Source organism: Loxodonta africana, chromosome 24 (assembly GCF_030014295.1).
Source record: "Loxodonta africana isolate mLoxAfr1 chromosome 24, mLoxAfr1.hap2, whole genome shotgun sequence".
Taxonomy (NCBI): Eukaryota; Metazoa; Chordata; class Mammalia; order Proboscidea; family Elephantidae; genus Loxodonta; species Loxodonta africana.
The window spans coordinates 59546253-59566767 of record NC_087365.1 but is presented as its reverse complement, the minus strand read 5'-3'; the positions used below and the strand labels follow the sequence as shown (position 1 = coordinate 59566767).

The following is a 20515-nucleotide window of genomic DNA, read 5'->3' as shown; positions in this document are numbered from 1 at the left end:
GTGAATTTTCCTTCTATGCTACATTCTATGCTATGTTTAAACCTTCTGACCAAGTGGCATATTTTCTTCTGACCACTTTTTTTTTTATTGTGCTTTATGTGAAAGTTTACAAATCAAGTCAGTCTGTCACACAAAAGCTTATCTTACCTTGCTGTGTATTCCTAGCTGCTCCTCCCCTAATGAGGCAGCACACTCCTCCTCTCCACCCTGTATTGCCCATGTCCATTCAGCCAGCTCCTGTCCCCCTCTGCCTTCTCATCTCGCCTCCAGACAGGAGCTGCCCACATAGTCTCAGGTGTCTACTTGAGCCGTGAAACTCACTCCTCACCAGTATCATTTTCTGTCTTATAGTCCAGTCCAACCCCTGTCTGAAGAGTTGGCCTTGGGAATGGTTCCAGTCTTGGGGTAACAGAAGGTCCTGGACCATGACCTCAAGGGTCCCTGCAGTCTCAGACCATTAAGTCTGGTCTTCTTACGAGAATCTGAGGTTTGCATTCCACTGTTTTCCTGCTCCCTCAGGGGTTCTCTGTTGTGTTCCCTGTCAGGGCAGTCATTGGTTGTAGCTGGGCACCATGTAGTTCTTCTGGTGTCAGACTGATGTAGTCTCTGGTTTATGTGGCCCTTTCTGTCTCTTGGGCTCATAATTACCTTGTGTCTTTGGTGTTCTTCATTCTTCTTTGCTGCAGGTATATTGAGACCAATTGATGCATCATAGATGGCCGCTTGCTAGCATTTAAGACCCCAGTTGCCATTCACCAAAGTGGGATGCAGAATGTATTCTTAATGCATTTTTTTATACCAGTTGACCTAGATGTCCCTGGAAACCGTGGTCCCCAGACCCCCATCCCTGCTACTCTGGGCTTCAAAGTGTTCAGTTATATTCAGGAAACTTCTTTGCTTTTGGCTTAGTCCAGTTGTGCTGGCTTCGCCTGTATTGTATGTTGTCTTTCCCTGCACCTAAAATAGTTCTTGCCTACTATCTAATTAATGAATACTCCTCTCCCTCCCACCCCACCCTGTAACCATCAAAGAATATTTTCTTCTGTTTAAACTATTTCTTGAGTTCTTATAATAGTGGTCTCATACAATCTTTTTCATTTTGCAGCTGACTAATTTCACTCAGCATAATGGCTTCCAGATTCCTCCATGATATGAAATGTTTCACAGATTCATCATTGCTCTCAATTGTTGTGTAGTATTCCATCGTGTGAATATACCATAATTTATTTGCCCATTTATCCATTGATGGGCACCTTTGTTGCATCCATCTTTTTGCTGTTGTAAACAGTGCTGCAGTGAACATGGGTGTCTTCTGACCCCTTTTTGACCTGAGGAAAATCCTTGAGCCATTTGTTTCCTCATAGCTACCCCCTCATGTTTGGCACAGTTGCCATACTTCTAGCTCAGACAGCATAGCCAGTTTGCCACAATCTGAGTAAGAGTTGATCAGTGTTTACTGATCTGGTTTTAGTTGGTTATGTTGTACTGAGGCCTTGGTCTTTTTAGTTTATTTCTGTGAAATCTGGTTTTTGTTCCGGGTAAGCTCTTTGTAGATGAAGATTAACCAAATGACTATTGGATTTCCAAATGCCTTTATTCCTTTTTATTTTAGAGTACTTTATTAGAATGCTTGATTAAAATCTACTTCCAACAATACATCTGCTTTTCAGAAAAGGGTTAATTACAGATTTCATTAGTATATATATTCCTGTAGGATTTGTAGGAGTACTTTTAACTGGGGTTTCTTTTGGGAACTCCATTATCATTTTGGGGAAAGGGGATAGAATAGGATAGGTGTGGTCCTTGCCTTTAAACATCTTGGTCTAATGAATGAATCACACAAGAAAATGAACAATTAAACTGTAGTGTCCTATGTGATAAGGAACATATAAAGTGCATTTATAAGTATTAAATGCCTGCTATGTTGTAGATGGAGCCCTGGTAGCACAGAGGTTAAGCATTTGGCTGCTAACCAAAAGGTCAGCAGTTTGAGTTCACCAGCTGCGCCTTGGAAACCCTACGGGGCAGTTCTACTCTGTCCTGTAGGGTTATTGTGAGTTGGAATCAGCTTGACGTAACAGGTTTGGTTTTAGTTTTTTGTTTTTGGTTTATAATGTATAGTTTGGTCTAGATGCTGTAAGACTCTTCTTTCCAAAATTATGTTTAGAATCCCCTGTCCTCTGGATTTATGTGACAGTAGTGTGGACTTCCTGTTTTCCCTCTTGTTCTTCCTAGAGCCCATTCTCCATGTAACTGGATACTATCCAGTCAATTCTGACTCATGTGTTAGAGTACAACTGTGCTCCATAGGATTTTCAGTGGCCGATTTTTTTGGAAGTAGATCACCAGGCATTCTTCTGAGGTGCCTCTGAGTAGACTCGAACCTCCAGCCTTTTGGAGTGGCTACTTAAAATCCTTCTTTTGTCTCTTTAACATGGCATTCAAGGCTCTTTATGTGGTGGCCCATTGCTATTTCTCTGACATTTTATACCATTCTTTTTGCTCACTGTTTTCCAGCGGCATTCTTTTTTTTTTTTTTTTTTTTCCTTGCTTCTCTAATCCCTCTGGGGTTTTCCTATTTGCTGGTTCTACTACCTAGAACACCTCTTCTGGATCTACACATCTTAGTTCCTTCTCATTTAATTTTCAGCACAAATGTCAGCTCTCTGTATAGGTATTCTCTTGTCACTCAACCTAAAGTACCCTCCCAGCCACATTCTATCACACTGTGCTATTTTATTGCCTTTATAGTAATTATTATTTAAAATCATTTTATTTGTAGTTCATTGTGTCCCTCCCCCCCCACCCCAAGAGAATGTAAGATCAAAGACCTGTCTGCTTATAGCTATTTAAGGGCTGGTATTTGTTGCAAGAATGAATAAATGAAATATTCAAAGAACTGAAAGATACGTTGTATCTGAACATAGCATGGTATAGAGAGCTCAGAAGGGATTGGTAAGAAATAAGGCAGTGTGGACCAAAAGTTGGGGGTTATATCAATTCAACAGATATATATTTAGAACTTACTATGTGCCAGATACTATGCAAGGCACTGGGGATCCAGTGATCACATTTTTGTATAAGATTCTCCTGGATCTAGTAGGGAGAAGGGATTGAAAAAGGGACAAGACCATAGGCAGTTAAGAGGCTTTGCAGTAATCCAGGTGAAATCATGGTGGCATCGTTTTTGGAAGTGATTATGGGGATGGGTGAAAATGAATGGATTTCAGAAAAACTTGAGAGAAGGTAGAATTACACAGGCCTTGGTGATATGTTTTAGTAAAAAGAGGAAGGATTAATAAAATTTGGGTAGCTAGATGATGGGTATGCTTTTCACAGGAGGATAAGTTTTATAGGGGAAAGATTATGAGTTCAGCATTGAAAATACTGATTTGGAGATATAGTCAGCTGAAGATATCTGGTGAGTAGTTGGATATGTTGTTTTGAGGCTCAGGTGAGGGAACTGAGCCACAAGTAGAGATTTAGAAGCCATTTTATATAGATAATAAGTAAAACTCTTGAGATTTAATGAGTGCCTAGAACCACAATTTCTATAGGATAGCCAGAAGCATACTTGAAAAATCAGCCCAAAGACAACAAATTCAAAGGGCATAGTTTTTTAAAGAGGAAATGGTCAACACTGTCAAATATAGTTGGGGTTTATATAAAATAAAAACTGCTAACCCATCAAAGAGTTCTTTTCACTTAAATGATGAGGATTTGGGCATTCCTGAAAAGTTGAATTATTTGATGAGGAAGTAAAGACATCAGGTTAAGGGAAAGAGAGCACTTTAGTAGCTAGAGAGAGTAGTTCAAGGGAGATTTTTTGTTAGGTACTTTCAATTTAAAGATAACATTTTAAAGTTGGTGGTGAGGAGCCAATAGAGAGGGAGATTGGGGAATAAATGGAGGTGAGGCGTAAAGAGTGTATTTGGAAGGAGGTGGGTGTAGCTGAAACAAGGTGGGTGCAGTGTATTGATAACTGTTGAAGCTGGGTAAGGGTATATTTAGAGTTCATTATACTATGATTTCTATATTTTAAAAATCTGCTTGAAAATTTCCAAAATATATATATATTTTTAAAGGAAGGCAGTGAACCAGGTGTTAGAGTCCTCAATACATAAGAAAGAGCCACTTGGAAGTTGGTAGATGATAATAATCAGTGGTTGTAGAGTATGTCAGATGGCATGTGTCTCAAAGAAGCAAGTTTCTTACGCACAGATAGAGAGAAATATGAGACAGCTGAAAGCTTTGGGGAGAGGGGAGGATACAAACCTTGTCTTCCGGATCCTGAGGTTTGGAGGTTTGGGAGAGATGGCACCTTAACTGGAGAGGGCTATGCCCTTGGGGTATAAACTAGTTACAATTAAGGCGAAGAAGTAGAGGGAGTTAGTGAGAAGATTGACGGTTTAGGGGAGTTTCTATAGAGTCAGTTATCTTTAAATAACAGAATTGGATGTATTTCTCTCACAGGTTTACTGGAAGGCTATAGGGTCCCATCTTTCAGGAATGCTGTCTAATTTTTACTATGACTTTCTTTGTAAATTCAGTATGGTTTTATTGTTATACAAATTTTCAGTGAAAACACTTAGAAGGGAAAAACATTTTAAGTTACTTTTCATGTGCATCCGAGGATTGAATGTAAGGACAATGAGTACTGTGGTTATAGGCCCTGGGAATTGTTATAGTGGGAATTGAGAGGGGAGTATCACTTCATGAAACATTTCAAAGGAAGAAATGACAGGATTGTAACACGTTTTTAAAGAGTATCCTCTAATAAATATCAATGGACAGTCGTTTTGGTCAAGAATAGAAAACCCTGGAATTCATCAACATCATCATTTTCTCTAAAAAGTGAGAATAAGTAGATTAAATGTGATGTGCACAATATATTATGTAGTTAGTTGATGCACTGTGTTATATCCACTGGGTATGAATGATTGTAAAAAATAACCTTTCTTGTTTATATAACCTAAAACCTGGTATTTAATGAAGCTTTAATTCAGAAACAAATTATTTATCTAGCTACCTATTTATTGTCAAAACCTATTTTTAAATTTAAGGATCATCAGTGGGAAGCAGTCACTGTGCCTGAGGAAACAGTACATTTGTACAGCATTGAAGGTACTAGACTTATTTTCTGTAATTTACATGAAGTAGAAGTTGCATGCTCTCTAGGAAAACAAAATAGACTCATGGAAACAAGATCAACATTTTCATATGTTCCCGCTCATCAATTTAGTAGTTCCAATATCAAGTTCTCTGACTCCATGTTTCCCCCTAAGGTTCAGCTTCCTCCTGCCCTTATTTTCTTCCCTAGCTAGTCTAGAGCCTATCATCAGTCACTTTGACATCTCTCTTGCTAATATGTTCAAGGTTCTTACCTTCCATCCCATTTGTTTGACTAAATGCAAACATTTTTTTTCTCTACCCGTATAATTGGAAATGCTTGAATTGCAATTGGTGCTGCTGTTAATTCAGATATCAAAACCTATTTTAATCATTTTGATAGTTATGTAGTGGTATCTGCGGTTTTTATTTGCATTTCCCAAAATAACCAGTGATGTTGAACACTTTTTCATGTGCTTGTTGGCCATTCATATATCATTTTTGGGGAAGTATCTGTTTCAATATTTTTCCATTTTTTGTTGCACTGTCTTTTATTATTGAGTTTTATTACTAATTTTTAGGAGTTCTTATGTATCCTGGATACCAATCCTGTGATAGATATATGTCATGTGAGTATTTTCTCCCAATCTGTGCCTTGCCTGTTCATTTTTTTAATGGTGTCTTTGATAAGCAGAAGCTTTTAAACTTGACGAAGTCCAGTTTATCATTTTTTTTTTCTAAGGTTGGTTTCTGGGACCTAAGAAATGTTTGACTACTGCTAAGTTACAAAGGCCACACAGTGCTTCTTAGAAGCGAGGATGGTGAGACTTCATCTCACATACTTTGGACATGTTATCGGGAGGGACCAGTCCCTGGAGAAGGACATTGTGCTTGGTAAAGTGGAAGGTCAGAGAAAAAAAGGAAAACCCTTATGAAGATGAACCGACACAGCGGCTGAAACAATGGGCTCAAACATAACAACAATTGTGAGGATGGTGCAGGACCGGGCAGTGTTTCCTTCTGTTGTACATAGGGTTGCTGTGAGTTGGAACTGACTCGGTGGCACCTAATGACACCACAAGTTATAAAGATGTTCACCTGTTTTTCTATAAAAACTTTATGGTTTTAACTTTTTTTATGTTTAGGTCTGTGAAGCATTGATCATAAATGCTGGGTTATGGTGTGAGGTAGCAGTTGAGATTCTTTTTTTTTTAAATACAGATGTGCAGTTATTCTAGCTCTGTTTGTTGAAAATCCTTTCCCCACTGGATTTCTTTGATCTTTTTGCTGAAAATCAAATAACTCTTTAAGTGTGAGCCTCTTTCTTGGTGCCCTGTTTTGTTTTCTGATGCTCATTTCTTTTATTTCATTTTCTTGCTTTATCAAAATGACTAGAACTTCTAGTACGATACTGAATTAAAAAAAAAAAAAACATGTTGCCATGAAGTCGACTCTGAGTCATGGTAACCCCATGTGTTTCAGAGTAGAACTGTGCTGCACAGGTTTTTCAATACTGAATAGAAGTGGTAAAAGTGAACATCTTCACCTAGTTCTTGATCGTGGCTTGGGGAGAGGATTTAATATTTTGCCATTAAGTATGATATTAGTTGAAGATGTTTTGTAGATAGTCTCTATCCAGGTTGAGGAAGTCAATAAATCTAGACATATGTATATACCGTGACCACAGTCAAGTTAATAAACATGTTGTCATTAGGTGCCATTGAGTTGGTTCCAACTGACAGCAACCCTGTGTACAACAGAACGAAACGCTGCCTGGTCCTGTGCCATCCTCAACAGTCTTTGCTATGTTTGAGTCAGTTGTTAAAACCACAGTGTCAGCCTATCTTGTTGAGGGACTCCCTCTTTTTTGCTGACTCTCTACTTTACGAAGCAGGATGTCCTTCGCCAGGGACTGGTCCCTCCTGATAAAAAAAAAAAAAAAATTTTTTTTTTTTTTTTAACACGTCCAAAATATGTGAGACGAACTCTCGCCATCCTGGCTTTTAAGGAGCATTCTGGCTGTACTTCTTCCAAGACAGATTTGTCCCTTCTTCTGGCAGTCTGTGGTATATTCAGTATTCTTCACCAACACCATAATTCAAATGCATCAGTTCTTCTTCGTCATACATAGTGGTCAGCCCTAAAAGTTTCTTGTGTTCCTTTTAATTCATTCCTCCTTCCCCCACCACCCATCTGTTTCCTTCCCTGTGGATAAGTTTGCAATTTCTAGAATTTTATATAAATGTAATCATGCAGTATGTACTATATATGTAGTTTAGATTTGACCATGTTGTATGTATCGATAGTTTATTCCTTTTTATTGCATGGAAGAATTCCATTGTATGGGTATATTTCAATTTGTTTATCCATTCACCTGTTACTAGACATTTAGAATGTTGCCAATTTGGGGTATTAAAAAAAAAATGTTGTGAATATTCTTGTGGACATGTAGATGTATGCTTTTCTTTCCCTTAGGTAAATCCACTGAGGTAAGTGCAATGGCTATGTTACGTCATAGCTGTGTAGTTCACTTTTTTTTGTCATTTTTATTGTGCTTTAAGTGAAAGTTTACAAATCAAGTCAGGCTCTCACACAAAACCCATGTACACCTTGCTACACACTCCCAATTACTCTTCCCCTAATGAGACAGCCCGCTCTTTCCCTCCACTCTCTTTTTTCATGCCCATTTTGCCAGCTTCTAACCCCCTCCACTCTCTCATCTCCCATCCAGGCAGGAGTTGCCAACATAGTCTCAAGTGTCCACCTGATCCAAGAAGCTCACTCCTCACCAGTATCCCTCTCCAGCCCATTGTCCAGTCCAATCCATGCCTGAAGAGTTGGCTTCGGGAATGTTTCCTGTCCTGGGCCAACAGAAGGTCTGGGGGCCATGACCACCGGGGTCCCTCTAGTCTCAGTCAGAGCATTAAGGCTAGTCTTTTTAAGAGAATTTGGGGGTCTACATCCCACTGCTCTTCTGCTCCCTCAGGGGTTCTGTGTTGTGTTCCCTGTCAGGGCAGTCATCAGTTATAGCCGGGCACCATCTAGTTCTTCTGGTCTCAGGATGATGTAGTCTCTGGTTTATGTGGCCCTTTCTGTCTCTTGGGCTCATCGTCGCCTTGTGTCCTTGGTGTTCATTCTTCTTTAATCCAGGTGGGTTGAGACCAATTGATGCATCTTAGATGGCTGCTTGCTAGCGTTTAAGACCCCAGATGCCACGCTTCAAAGTGGGATGCAGAATGTTTTCTTAATAGATTTTATTATGCTAATTGACTTAGATGTCCCCTGAAACTATGGTCCCTGAACCCCTGTCCCTGCTACACTGGCCTTTGAAGAATTCAGTTTATTCAGGAAACTGCTTTTGGTTTAGTCCCACTGTGCTGACCTCCCCTGTATTCTGTGTTGTCTTTCCCTTCATCTAGAGTAGTTCTTATCTACTATCTAATTAGTGAATACCCCCTCCCACCCTGCCCCCTCTCATAACCACAAAAGAATGTTTTCTTCTCAGTTGAAACTGTTTCTCAAGTTCTTACAATAGCAGTCTTATACAATATTTGTCCTTTTGCAACTGACTAATTTCACTCAGCATAATGCCTTCCAGGTTCCTCCATGTTAAAATGTTTCACAGATTCCTCACTGTTCTTTATCAATGCATAGTATTCCATTGTGTGAATATACCATAATTTATTTATCCATTCATCCGTTGATGGGCACCTTGATTGCTTCCATCTTTTTGCTGTTGTAAACAGTGCTGCAGTAAACATGGGTGTGCATATATCTGTTTGTGTAAAGGCTCTTATTTCTCTAGGATATATTCCAAGGAGTAGGATTGCTGGATTGTATGGTAGTGCTGGTTCTACCTTTTTAAGGAAGTGCCAAATCGATTTCCAAAGTGGTTGTACCATTTTACATTCCCACCAGCAATGTATAACTATTCAAATCTCTCCACAGCCTCTCCAACATTTATGATTTTGTATTTTTTGGATTAATGCCAGCCTTGTTGGAGTGAGCTGAAATCTCATTGTAGTTTTGATCTGCATTTCTCTAATGGCTAATGATGGTGAGCATTTCCTCATGTATATGTTAGCTACCTGAATGTCTTCTTTAGTGAAGTGTCTATTCATATCTTTTGCCCATTTTCTAATTGGGTTATTTGTCTTTTTGCAGTTGAGTTTTTGCAGTATGTAGATTTTAGAGATAAGGCGCAGATCAGAAATGTCATAGCTAAAAACTTTTTCCCAGTCTGTAGGTAGTCTTTTTACTCTTGGTGAAGTCTTTGGATGAGCATAGGTGTTTGATTTTTAGGAGCTCCCAGTTACCTAGTTTTTCTCCTGCATTCTTTGTAAAGTTTTGTATACTGTTTATGCCATGTATTAGGGCTCCTAACATTGTCCCTATTTTTTCTTCCATGATCTTTATCGTTTTAGATTTTATATTTAGGTCTTTGATCCATTTTGAGTTTGTTTTTGTGCATGGAGTGAGGTATGGGTCTTGTTTCATTTTTTTGCAGATGGATATCCAGTTCTGCCAGCACCATTTGTTAAAAAGACTGTCTTTTCCCCATTTAACTGTTTTGGGGCCTTTGTCAAATATCAACTGCTCATATGTGGATGGATTTATGTCTGGATTCTGAATTCTGTTCCATTGGTCCATGTATCTGTTGTTGTACCAGTACCAGGCTGTTTTGACTACTATGGTGGTATGATAGGTTCTAAAATGAAGTAAAGTAAGGCCTCCCACTTTGTTCTTTTTCAGTAATGCCTTATTTATCCGGGGCCTCTTTCCCTTCCATATGAAGTTGGTGATTTGTTTCTCCATCTCATTGAAGAATATTGTTAGGATTTGGATTGGAATTGCTTTGAATGTATAGATCGCTTTTGGTAGAATAGACATTTTTATAATGTTAAGTCTTCCTATCCACGAGCAAGGTGTGTTTTTCCACTTACGTACGTCTCTTTTGGTTTCTTGCAGAAGTGTACTGTAGTTTTCTTTGTAAAAGTCTTTTACATCTCTGGTAAGATTATTCCTAAGTATTTTATCTTCTTGGTGGCTGTTGTAAATGGCATTGATTTGGTGATTTCCTCTTCGATGTTCTTTTTGTTGGTGTAGAGGAATCCAACTGATCTTTGTATGTTTATCTTGTATCCCGATACTCTAAACTCTTCTATTAGTTTCCGTAGTTTTCTTGAGGATTCTTTAGGGTTTTCTGTGTATAAGATCATGTCATCTGCAAATAGAGATACTTTTACTTTTTTCTTGCCAATCTGGATGCCCTTTATTTCTTTATCTAGCCTAATTGCTCTGGCTAGGACTTCCAGCACAATGTTGAATAAGAGTGGTGATAAAGGGCATCCTTGTCTGGTTCCCAGTCTCAATGGGAATGTTGTCAGGCTCTCTCCATTTAGGGAGATGTTGGCTGCTGGCTTTGTATAAATGCCCTTTATTATGTTGAGGAATTTTCCTTCTATTCCTATATTGCTGAGAGTTTTTATCACGAATGAGTGTTGAACTTTGTCAAATGCCTTATTTGCATCAATTGATAAAATCATGTGATTCTTGTCTTTTATTTATGTGGTGGATTACATTAATTGTTTTTCTAATGTTGAACCATCCCTGCATGCCTGGTGTGAATCCCACTTGGTCATGGTGAATTATTTTTTTGATATGTTGTTGAATTCTGTTGGCTAGGATTTTGTTGAGGATTTTTGCATCTACATTCATGAGGGATATAGGTCTATAATTTTCTTTTCTTGTGGTGTCTTTACCTGGTTTTGGTATCAGGGACATGGTGGCTTCATAGAATGAGTTTGGTAGTATTCCGTCCTTTTCTATGCTCTGAAATACCTTTAGTAGTAGTTTTATTAACTCTTCTCTGAAAGTTTGATAGAACTCTGCAGTGAAGCAGTCCAGACCAGGGCTTTTTTTTTTGTTGGGAGATTTTTGATTACCTTTTCAATCTCTTCTTTTGTTATGGGTCTATTTAGTTATTCTACCTCTGTTTGTGTTAGTTTAGGTAGGTAGTGTGTTTCTAGGAATTCATCCACTTCTAGGTTTTCAAATTTGTTAGAGTACAGTTTTTCATAGTAATCTGATATGATTCTTTTAATTTCAGTTGGGTCTGTTGTAATATCGCCCCTCTTATTTCTTATTCGGTTATTTGCTCCCTCTCCTGTTTTTATTTTGTCAGTTTGGCCAGTGGTTTATCAATTTTGTTGATTTTTTCAAAAAATCAGCTTTTGGTCTTGTTAATTCTTTCAGTTGTTTTCTGTTTTCTATTTCATTTAATTCAGCTCTAAATTTATTATTTGTTTTCTTCTGGGGCCTGTGGGTTTCATTTGTTGCTCTCTTTCTGTTTGTTCAATTTGTACAGATAATTCTTTGATTTTGGCCCTTTCTTCTTTTTGGATGTGTGGATTTATTGATAGAAATTGGCCTCTGAGTACCACTTTTGCTGTGTCCCAAAGGTTCTGATACGAAGTGTTTTCATTCTTATTGGATTCTCTGAATTTCTTTATTCCATTCTTAGTGTCTTCTATAATCCAGTGTTTTTTGAGCAGGGTATTGTTCAGTTTCCAAGTGTTCGATTTCTTTTCTTTGCTTTTCCTGTTATTGATTTCCACTTTTATGGCCTTATGCTCAGAGAAGATGCATTGTAATATTTCAGTGTTTTGGATTTTGCTAAGGCTTGCTTTATAACCTAATATGTGGTCTATTCTAGAGAATGTTCCATGTGCACTAGAAAAGAAAGTATAGTTGGTTGCTGTTGGGTGGAGTGTTCTGTATATGTCTACGAGGTCAAGTTGGTTGATTGTGGCATTTAGATCTTCCGTGTCTTCATTGAGCTTCTTTCTGGATGTCCTGTCCTTCACCGAAAGTGGTATGTTGAAGTCTACTACTATTATTGTGGAGCTGTCTATCTCACTTTTCAACAGTGGTAGAGTTTGTTTTATGTATCTTGCAGCCCTGTCATTGGGTGCATAAATATTATAATATGGTTATATCTTCTTGGTATATTGTCCCTTTAATCATTAAATAGTGTCCCTTCCTTATTCTTTCTGATGGATTTAACTTTAAAGTCTATTTTGTCAGAAATTAATATTGCCACTCCTGCTCTTTTTTGATTGTTCTTTGCTTGACATAGTTTTTTCTGTCCTTTCAGTTTTAGTTTGTGTCTCTAAGTCTAAGGTGTGTCTCCTGTAGGCAGCTTATAGACAGATCTTGTTTTTTAATCCATTCTGCCACTCTCTGTCTCTTTATTGGTGCATTTAGCCCATTTACATTCAGGGTAATTATGGACAGGTATGAATTCAGTGCTATCATTTTGATGTCTTTTTTTGTGTGTGTTGTTGACAGTTTCTTTTTCCCACTTGATTTTATGTGCTGAGTAGATTTTCTTTATATATTGTCCTTTCCTCATATTTGTTGTTGTTGGTCTTGTTTCTGCTGAGTCTATATTTTTCCCTCGTATTCTATTTTGATGAGTAGGATAGTTTGTCTCCTTTGTGGTTACCTCATTATTTACCCCATGTTACTAAATTTAAAACTAACTGTTATTTCTTTGTGTCACCGTATCTTCCTCTCCATATGGAAGGTGTATGATTACATTTCTTAGTCCCTCTTTATGATTTTAATGTTGTCTTCTTTTATATGATAACATCACCGTTACCCTGTTTTGAGGTTTTTTTTTTTTTTTTTAATCTTGCTTTGTCTTTTTGGATTTCCCTGTTTGTGTTGACTTCTGGTTGCTCTGCCCAGTGTTCTAGTCTTGGGTTGATACCTGATATTATTGATTTTCTAACCAAAGGACTCCCTTTGGTATTTCTTGTAGTTTTAGTTTGGTTTTTACGAATTCCCTAAACTTGTGTTTATGTGGAAATGTCTTAATTTCACCTTTATATTTAAGAGACAGTTTTGCTGGATATATGATTCTTGGCAGGCAATTTTTTCCTTCAGTTTTTTAAATGTCTTATCCCATTGCCTTCTGCCTGCATGGTTTCTGCCGAGTAGTCCGAGCTTATTCTTACTGGCTCTCCTTTGTAGGTGACTTTTCGTTTATCCCTCGCTGCTCTTATAATTCTCTGTTTATCTTTGGTTTTGGCAAGTTTGATTTTAATATGTCTTGGTGACTTTCTTTTCAGATCTGTCTTATGTGGAGTTCAATGAGCATCTTGGATAGATATCTTCTTATCTTTCACAATATCAGGGAAGTTTTCTGTGAACAAATTTTCAACAATATTCTCTGTATTTTTCTGTTACCCTCCCTGTTCTGGTACTCCAGTTACTCGTAGGTTATTTCTCTTGATAGAGTCACACATGATTCTTAAGGTTTCCTCATTTTTTAAAATCTTTTGTCTTTCTTCAAATATGTTAGTGCCAAGTGATTTATCTTCGAGTTTAGAAATTCTAGCTTCTACTTGCTCAGTTCTGCTCCTCTGGCTTTCTATTGAGTTGTCTAATTCTGTAATTTTATTGTTAATCTTCTGAATTTCTGATTGCTGTCTGTCTATGGATTTTTCCAGCTTATTAAACTTTTCATTATGTTCCTGAATAATCTTTCTAATTTCTTCAATTGCTTTATCTGTGATTTCCTTTGGTTGTTCTGCATGTTGCCTGGTTTTCTTCCTGATGTCTTGAAGGGTTCTGTATATTAAACTTTTGTACTCTGCATCTGGTAATTCCAGGAGTGTACTTTCATCTAGAAGATCCCTGGATTCTTTGTTTTGAGAGCCTGTTGAAGTGATCATGGTCTGTTTCTTTATGTGACTTGATATTGACTGTTGTCTCCGAGCCATCTCTAAGTTATTGTATTAGTTTATGTTTGCTTACTGTGTCACAGCTGCTTGCTTTGTTTTGTTTTGGTATACCCGTATGGGTTGCTTGAGTCAGCTAGCTTGATTATTTTTACCTTTGGAGCTGTGATGTTCTGTCCTCAGCTGGCTAGAGCTGTTATGAGGTATATCAGTCTAGGAGTCCATTCAGTTTTCTTGTATGAATTCAGCTCAGGTGTCCAGGTAGCTGATCATCAAGTGTGTGGTACAGGTTCTGTCCTACAGTCTTAGAGGGGCAGGTGTGATTGATGTAGGTACCGGTATCTGGTTGCAGCAGGGGGTCATGCTCTGAACAAGGCAGGGGGCTGAGAATCGTCCCTGTCTCTGAGGAAAGCGTGTCCCTGTTCCCTAGAGTGTGCAGGTGGATGGCTTCTGCAGAGGGACCATGGGCACCCAAAGTTTTTGGTTGTAAGGACTGGGAGGTAGCAGTTTTCTTTGGATCCCTTTTGCGGGTTGCTGGGTAACCTGAGCGGAGCTACCAGTCCTTCAGTCCCTGATGTGTGTAGGTGAGGACCTTGTTTAATAGGCAAGGCAATGTCAAATGTCAAACACTCACCTCTTCACCGCATAGCTGAAATGGTTGGAGTTTGCCAACAAGGGCCTATTCTCCCGAAATAGGCCCACACATGTCCATGGAGAAGGGAAAGGTGCTCAAGGTCCACGGACAGTTTATGCCTAGACAGGAGCCGCTTCTGTGCTGAGCTCCCCCGGTTGGTTAATGGAGCTAACAAATTATCTTTTACCCCCAGTTGCAAATTTTTTCCTTCCACAAGGCCTGGAGGATGGCTCTAGGTGCTCAACAGGGCCTATCTCAGGCCGAGGGATTCAGCCGCTCAAGCTGGCTTGGGGGCGTGGGGGCACAGTAAAATATACACAAGTACTTAGCTTTTGCTTTGAGCGCCATCTTCCTCAGATTCCGGAGGTGTGAGTGGGCTGTGTGGCTGGCTGCTTCTCCCTGAGGAAACTGCGGCCGAACACTAGTACCAGCCCACCACCATCGCTGCTCCATGAATGGTGCCTGAAGGCTCCCCGTGATTCAGGCCTGGTAACTCCTCTCCACTTCTGAACGGTCTCTTCCTCCCCCTGCCCCTCAGTTCATTTTCTAAGCTTGCCTTTGATGCTTAGGGCTCCCAGCTTGTCATAAATATACTCGTTTCACTTGTTTTTTTGGGTCTGTGTTGTAAAGAGGGCTTGCCGGAAGCGTCTGTCTATTATGCCATCTTGTAGTTCACTTTTTAAGAAACTGTGAAACTACTGTCCAAAGTGGTTTTACCGTTTTACGTTCTCACTACCATTGTTTAGTTCCATTTGTTCCACATCTTTGACAACATCTCGTGTGGCTGATCCTACCTTTTTGCTCTATTGCACTGGCTAGAATCTTCAGTGCAGTGTTGCATAGAAGTGTTGGGAACAGATATGTTTACCTAGTTCACAGTGTTAGAGGGGAAGCATTCATTTTTTTCACCAGCGAGTGTGGTGGCCAGCTCTAAGTTTTTCGTATATGCCCTCTAATCAGGTTGAGAAAACTCCCTTCTGTTACTCTTTTGCTGATTGCTTTGATCATAAGTAGATGTTGAATTTTGGAAAATGCTTTTTTTGCAGTTATTGATACTTTTTTTTTTCTTAATTCCTTAATTTGGTAAAATAACACTGATTTCAAAGGTGAATTCAGTTCTGCATTGTTGCGATAAATCCCACTTGGTTGTGATATAGTATCCCTCCATACACCATTGGAATTGATTTGTAAAAACCTGGTAGTTTTTTAAAATTCTTTCTTATTTTCTTGTGGTGTCTTTTGTTGTTGTTACTCTGTGTTCTTTTCTAATTATGTCTTTGTTTCAGGATCAGGGCAATGTTAGCCTCATAGAGTAGGTTAGAAAGTATTCTGTAGTCTTCAGTTTTCTGGAAGAGTTTGTGTAGAATTGCTATTATTTCTTTCTTAAATGCTTGGTAGTATTCACCTATGAAGGAATCTAGGCCTACTTTTTTTTTTATTTTGTTGTTGAAGACTTTTACCTATGAATTCAATTTATTTGGTTCAACATAGGATTTTTTTTTTAAGATTATTTCTTCTTGAGCGAGCTTTGGTAATTTGTGTTTTTCCAGAAACCTTCCCATTTCATCTATGTTGTTGAATTTATTGAGGGAAAATGGTTTATAATAATCTCTTATTTTCTTTTTACTGTCTTTAGGCTCTGCAAGGAGCCCTAGTGGCACAGTGGTTAAGCACTCAGCAGAGTTTTATGTTAATCTAAGTAGAAGTTGAGCTGGGTTTAAAGTTGTTGTCATTATGGGCACCAAAGGCTTCCAATTCCTCTAGTAACCTTGTTTTGTTTCCCCCCCTTGGCTTTGGGTCTTTCCTTTGTGTTGCTCCTCAGAGAGAGGCGGTCTCTTCCAGCCCTCCAAGGTGCAATTCACTGTTATTGTTAATGAAGAGTTGTTAGCATGGTAGCAGGTTTGGGGGTAGTGGACTTGTGGCTCAGATATGTGGCCCTCACAATTGTTTCTGTCACTCCTCCAGGGATAGAGCTTTCCCTCCCTGCTTCCTAATCCCTTCTCTGGCTGCAGAGGGTCTGCAGCATCCCCAATCTATGTCCTGGAGTCCCTCTTTCTGCAGACCAGGGCTTTTTTTTTTTTCCGTTTTTTTCTTCCCTTAGTGAGATAGTGTTGCTGGGAGAGGACAGAGCTCCCTTCTCCAAGCTGTGCTGAAATTTTACCAGTGCCCCTTGGAAGTGCCCTTCCCTTCAGATTAAGCCTTTTGTTCTATCAGGAAAAGGGTCTGGGTAGATTTCACAATGGCTGCTCTTTCTTCTCCCGAACCAGCCAACATTGTCAAACTTCCTCTGGATTCTTCCTGAAGCTCCCTGTGAGAGCCTGATGTTTTTCTGCAGCAAAAGCCTGCAAAAGTGTGGGATGACATTCTGTATATGTCAGTTAGGTCACGTTAATTGTGGTGGTGGTGGTGTGTGCTGTCACGTTGATATGGCTCATTGTAACCCTATATGACAGCGTGGAACTGCCCCATAGGGTTTTCTAGGCTGTAATCTTTATGGGAGCAGATCACCAGGTCTTTCTCCTATGGAGAAGTTAATTGTATTGTTCAGTAAACCCTGACTTTTCTTTTTTTTTTTTTTTTTGGTCTAATTGAACTTACCAGATATTTGAGAGAGGTGCGTTAAAATCTCCTAGCATGGTAATAGATCTGTGTCCTTGGAGTTTTGTCAGTTAATCGCTGTTTTTTATTTTGAGTCTTTATTGTTTGGTGTAAAAGAGTTATGATTGTGATATGTTTTTCTTGGACTGACTTTTGTATTATTGAACATTCCTTCTTATCCTAGTCATGCTTCTTGCCTAAAGGTCTATGTCGTCTGATAGTTTAGTTAAACCATCTTCCTTTAGGTTAAGGTTTGCATGGTATGACTTTTTCCAACTTCTACCTTCTCAGTATATCTGTGTCCTAAAGTATAGTTCTTATAAAAGCCATAGGTTTTTGTTTTATAATTTTTTTTAGTCCATTCTGACAGTATTTGTCTTTAACTGGGACATTTAGTCCATTTAGTAGAATTACTGGTTTGAGTGCATTTATATCTACTATCTATATTATTTGGTCTATCTGCCCTTTATTTCAGTTAAAGTAGTATTTATTTTTTACTTCTATTCACTTGTTTTATAATAGATTTTTAAGAATTATCTGTGGAAATAGTTATTTCCTCTATTTTTCTCTTTCTTTTTTTTAAAGGTATTGTAGTTATTTTAGACTCTGTTGTCATATCTGAATCATCTGTGGATCTGTTTTCTTTTTCGTCTTTTGATCAGTCGCATATTGTTGTCTCTTTATGTCTCTAGTAATTTTAATGATAGGCAGTTTATGTAAAAGAACTATAGTGGTTCCATATGGCTCTTCCACCAGAGTGTGTTTCTTCGTTTTTCTTACCAGGCAGAGATGGTGAGGGGGGCTGCTCATTCTAATTCAGTCATGGATGCTGGTCCATGCTTGGTTCTACTTTTAGTAGGATTTAGTCTCTGTCTTGGTTGCCTGCTTTCTTCAGTGTGACCATTCCAGTCTGTTGATTATGAGCCTGGTAGGTTTCTGTTGTCTAAACCTGAGAGATTGTGAGAGATGCAGCTCTGTCTTTTAGAGGGTTCCATCTCAGCTCTCCAGCCCCTCATTCTGCTCGTTAAAAAACTGGCACATTTTGGATGGGGAAACTGGCTCTGCGCTTGAAGTCGGCCTCCCTTTCAAGAATTTTGCTTCCGAGTACATGAGACTTTCATAATGCTGTGTTAGCAGCTTTCAGTCCAGCTTCTTGTACTGCCCCAGAACTCAGAATGTCCCGCAAAGGAAATTTGTCATGCTTTTAAAACCCCTAAGTTTCCTATTTTTACTCCAGGCTCTTCTGATCACTAAGTGCTTGCTGTTTTCTCTTTGCTCCAACAGAGGCTGTATTCCTAATCTGAACTGGCAAATGTCCCTACAGAGAAATAGGCTGGAGATCTTGTTACATCCATAGCTATGTAACACCTTTAAACAAAATGATTTTTTAATTCTTCTGAGTCTGTTTTTCTGGAAGGACCATTGGCCTGCCACAATACATTACGTCCTGCAGAGAAGTGGAAGTTTCCAACTTCGTTTGGACTGTCATTGTTACTCATTAGTCTTCCATGCCCGTAGTCACCTCCTCTCTTCATTTCTCCAAATTTAAACAGCAACTATTTAAATCATTATAACCATTCTTAACCCCTTGCCCTTCTTTGACTATGATATGAGAGTTCAAAAAAAAAAAATTCTCAGCTAAGAATGCTTATAAATTTCAGCCCTTCAGATCCTCAATCTCCAGACTTCTTGGTATCTGTATCCTCCTTTATCTCTTCTCTAACTGGAAGAGATGTAGCTACTCTCATTGAAGGCTAAATTTTCTGAGCTCTCCATCCAGTTTCTCCAGGTCTTTGCTTCATCAGCTCATACCTCTTTTTATCTTCTACCGTTTTCTCTCAATAGCTCATTTTCTCAGCACATAAATGGGCTCAAATGTCTATATCTTAAAACAAAGAACCTGCTTGGATTCTGTGTCTTAGCTAGCTATCTCTTTCTTTTACCATTCATAGCTAATTTTGAAAAGATAGTTTTTACCCTTTCCTTCTACTCCTCCTGTTCCTTCCTGTTCTTACTACATTCTGGTTTACATGCCCACTCTAGTGCAGTTTGACTTGTCAAGATGATCATAACTGTTTTATTGTTAATGTTGACCTTGCTTGCCATGCCAAACTATCAAGCCAAGGTCCGAGGTGCTAAGAAAGATGAGGCTTACACACAGGCATTGGATGGAACAACTCTTTCCTCACTTAGAGAAGAGAGAGAGTGAGGTCAGCTTCAACAATGGCCATTGATCCCCCATGGCCAGCGGGTAACTCCCTGCTGCCAACATAGGGCTGGTGGTCTACACGCACCCCTCTGGTGCTGCAGGTGAGAGACATCGTTTCCTTCCCAAGGCAACAGACACAGAGGTGGGGTTGGTCAGGTGCCATGTGACACACACACACAAGCAGTGCAGAGAGAGAGTTTACTCTGTGCCCAGAACAGGGAGGAGGTTTCCTGTTAAGGAGAAGAGAGAGGCTCAGTTTCCAGCCTCTGTTACCATGGGAATGCTCCAGGCCTGAGGCTTCTGATTAAGCTGTCCAGATGAGAATCACAAGGGCCTCAGCAAACCACCCTTCTAACAGTTTAACTTGGTAGACACATTTTGGTCCTAATGCAGACCCTTCCTCTACATTTGACATGGTTGACTACACCTTTGTTTTTTATCTTTTTTCCTCATTTTTTCAACTGAGCTCTAGATGTATGTTGTTGTCGTTGTTAGGTGCCTTCGGGTCGGTTCCAACTCATAGCATCCCTATGCACAACAGAACGAAACACTGCCCAGTCCTGAGCCATCCTTAAAATCATTGTTATGATCCTTCCAACCTGGGGGGCTCATCTTCGAGCACTATATCAGACCATGTTCTGCTGCTGTTCATAAGGTTTTCACTGGCTAATGCTTTTCAGAAGTAGACTGCCGGGTCCTTCTTCCTAGTCTGTTTTAGTCTGGAAGGTCAGCTGAAATCTGTCCTCCATGGGTGACCCTGCTGGTATCTGAATACCGGTGGCATAGCTTCCAGCGTCACAGCAACACTCAAGCCCCCACAGTATGACAAACTGACAGACACATGGGGGTAGATGTACGTGTGAATAAAAAAATTAAAAAACACTTGGATATTCCCACAAACCTCTAAAGCCCGTATCTGAAACTAAACTCATAATCACCCCTCCAGGAGCTCCTCCTCCGTTTCCTATCTTGGTAAATAATGAACTGGCAAATATAGAAGTTATTCTTGACTTTTTCTACTGCCTTAATTATTTTCTATGTTCATTCATTTTTGCCTCCATAACATCTTAAGAGCTCAGGCTGCTAAACAGAAGGTCAGTAATTTGAATCCACCAGCTGCTCCTTGGAAACCCTGTGGGAAAGCTTTGCTGTGTCCTATAGGGTCGCTTTGAGTCAGAAGCGACTAGACAGCACCTATCAACATCTTTTGAGTCCCTT

At 39.3% G+C, this 20515-nt stretch overlaps 1 protein-coding gene across 1 annotated transcript in view; it reads left to right on the top strand.

Moving 5' to 3' along the window:
* The window catches only part of SYCP2 (synaptonemal complex protein 2), an 85241-nt gene that overhangs the window by 11973 nt on the left and 52753 nt on the right, over nucleotides 1–20515 (top strand). Inside the window, exon 13 of the mRNA XM_064276441.1 lies at nucleotides 5064–5124. Within this exon, the coding sequence (XP_064132511.1) occupies nucleotides 5064–5124 (61 nt within the window). The remainder of the gene's footprint in view (nucleotides 1–5063; nucleotides 5125–20515) is intronic.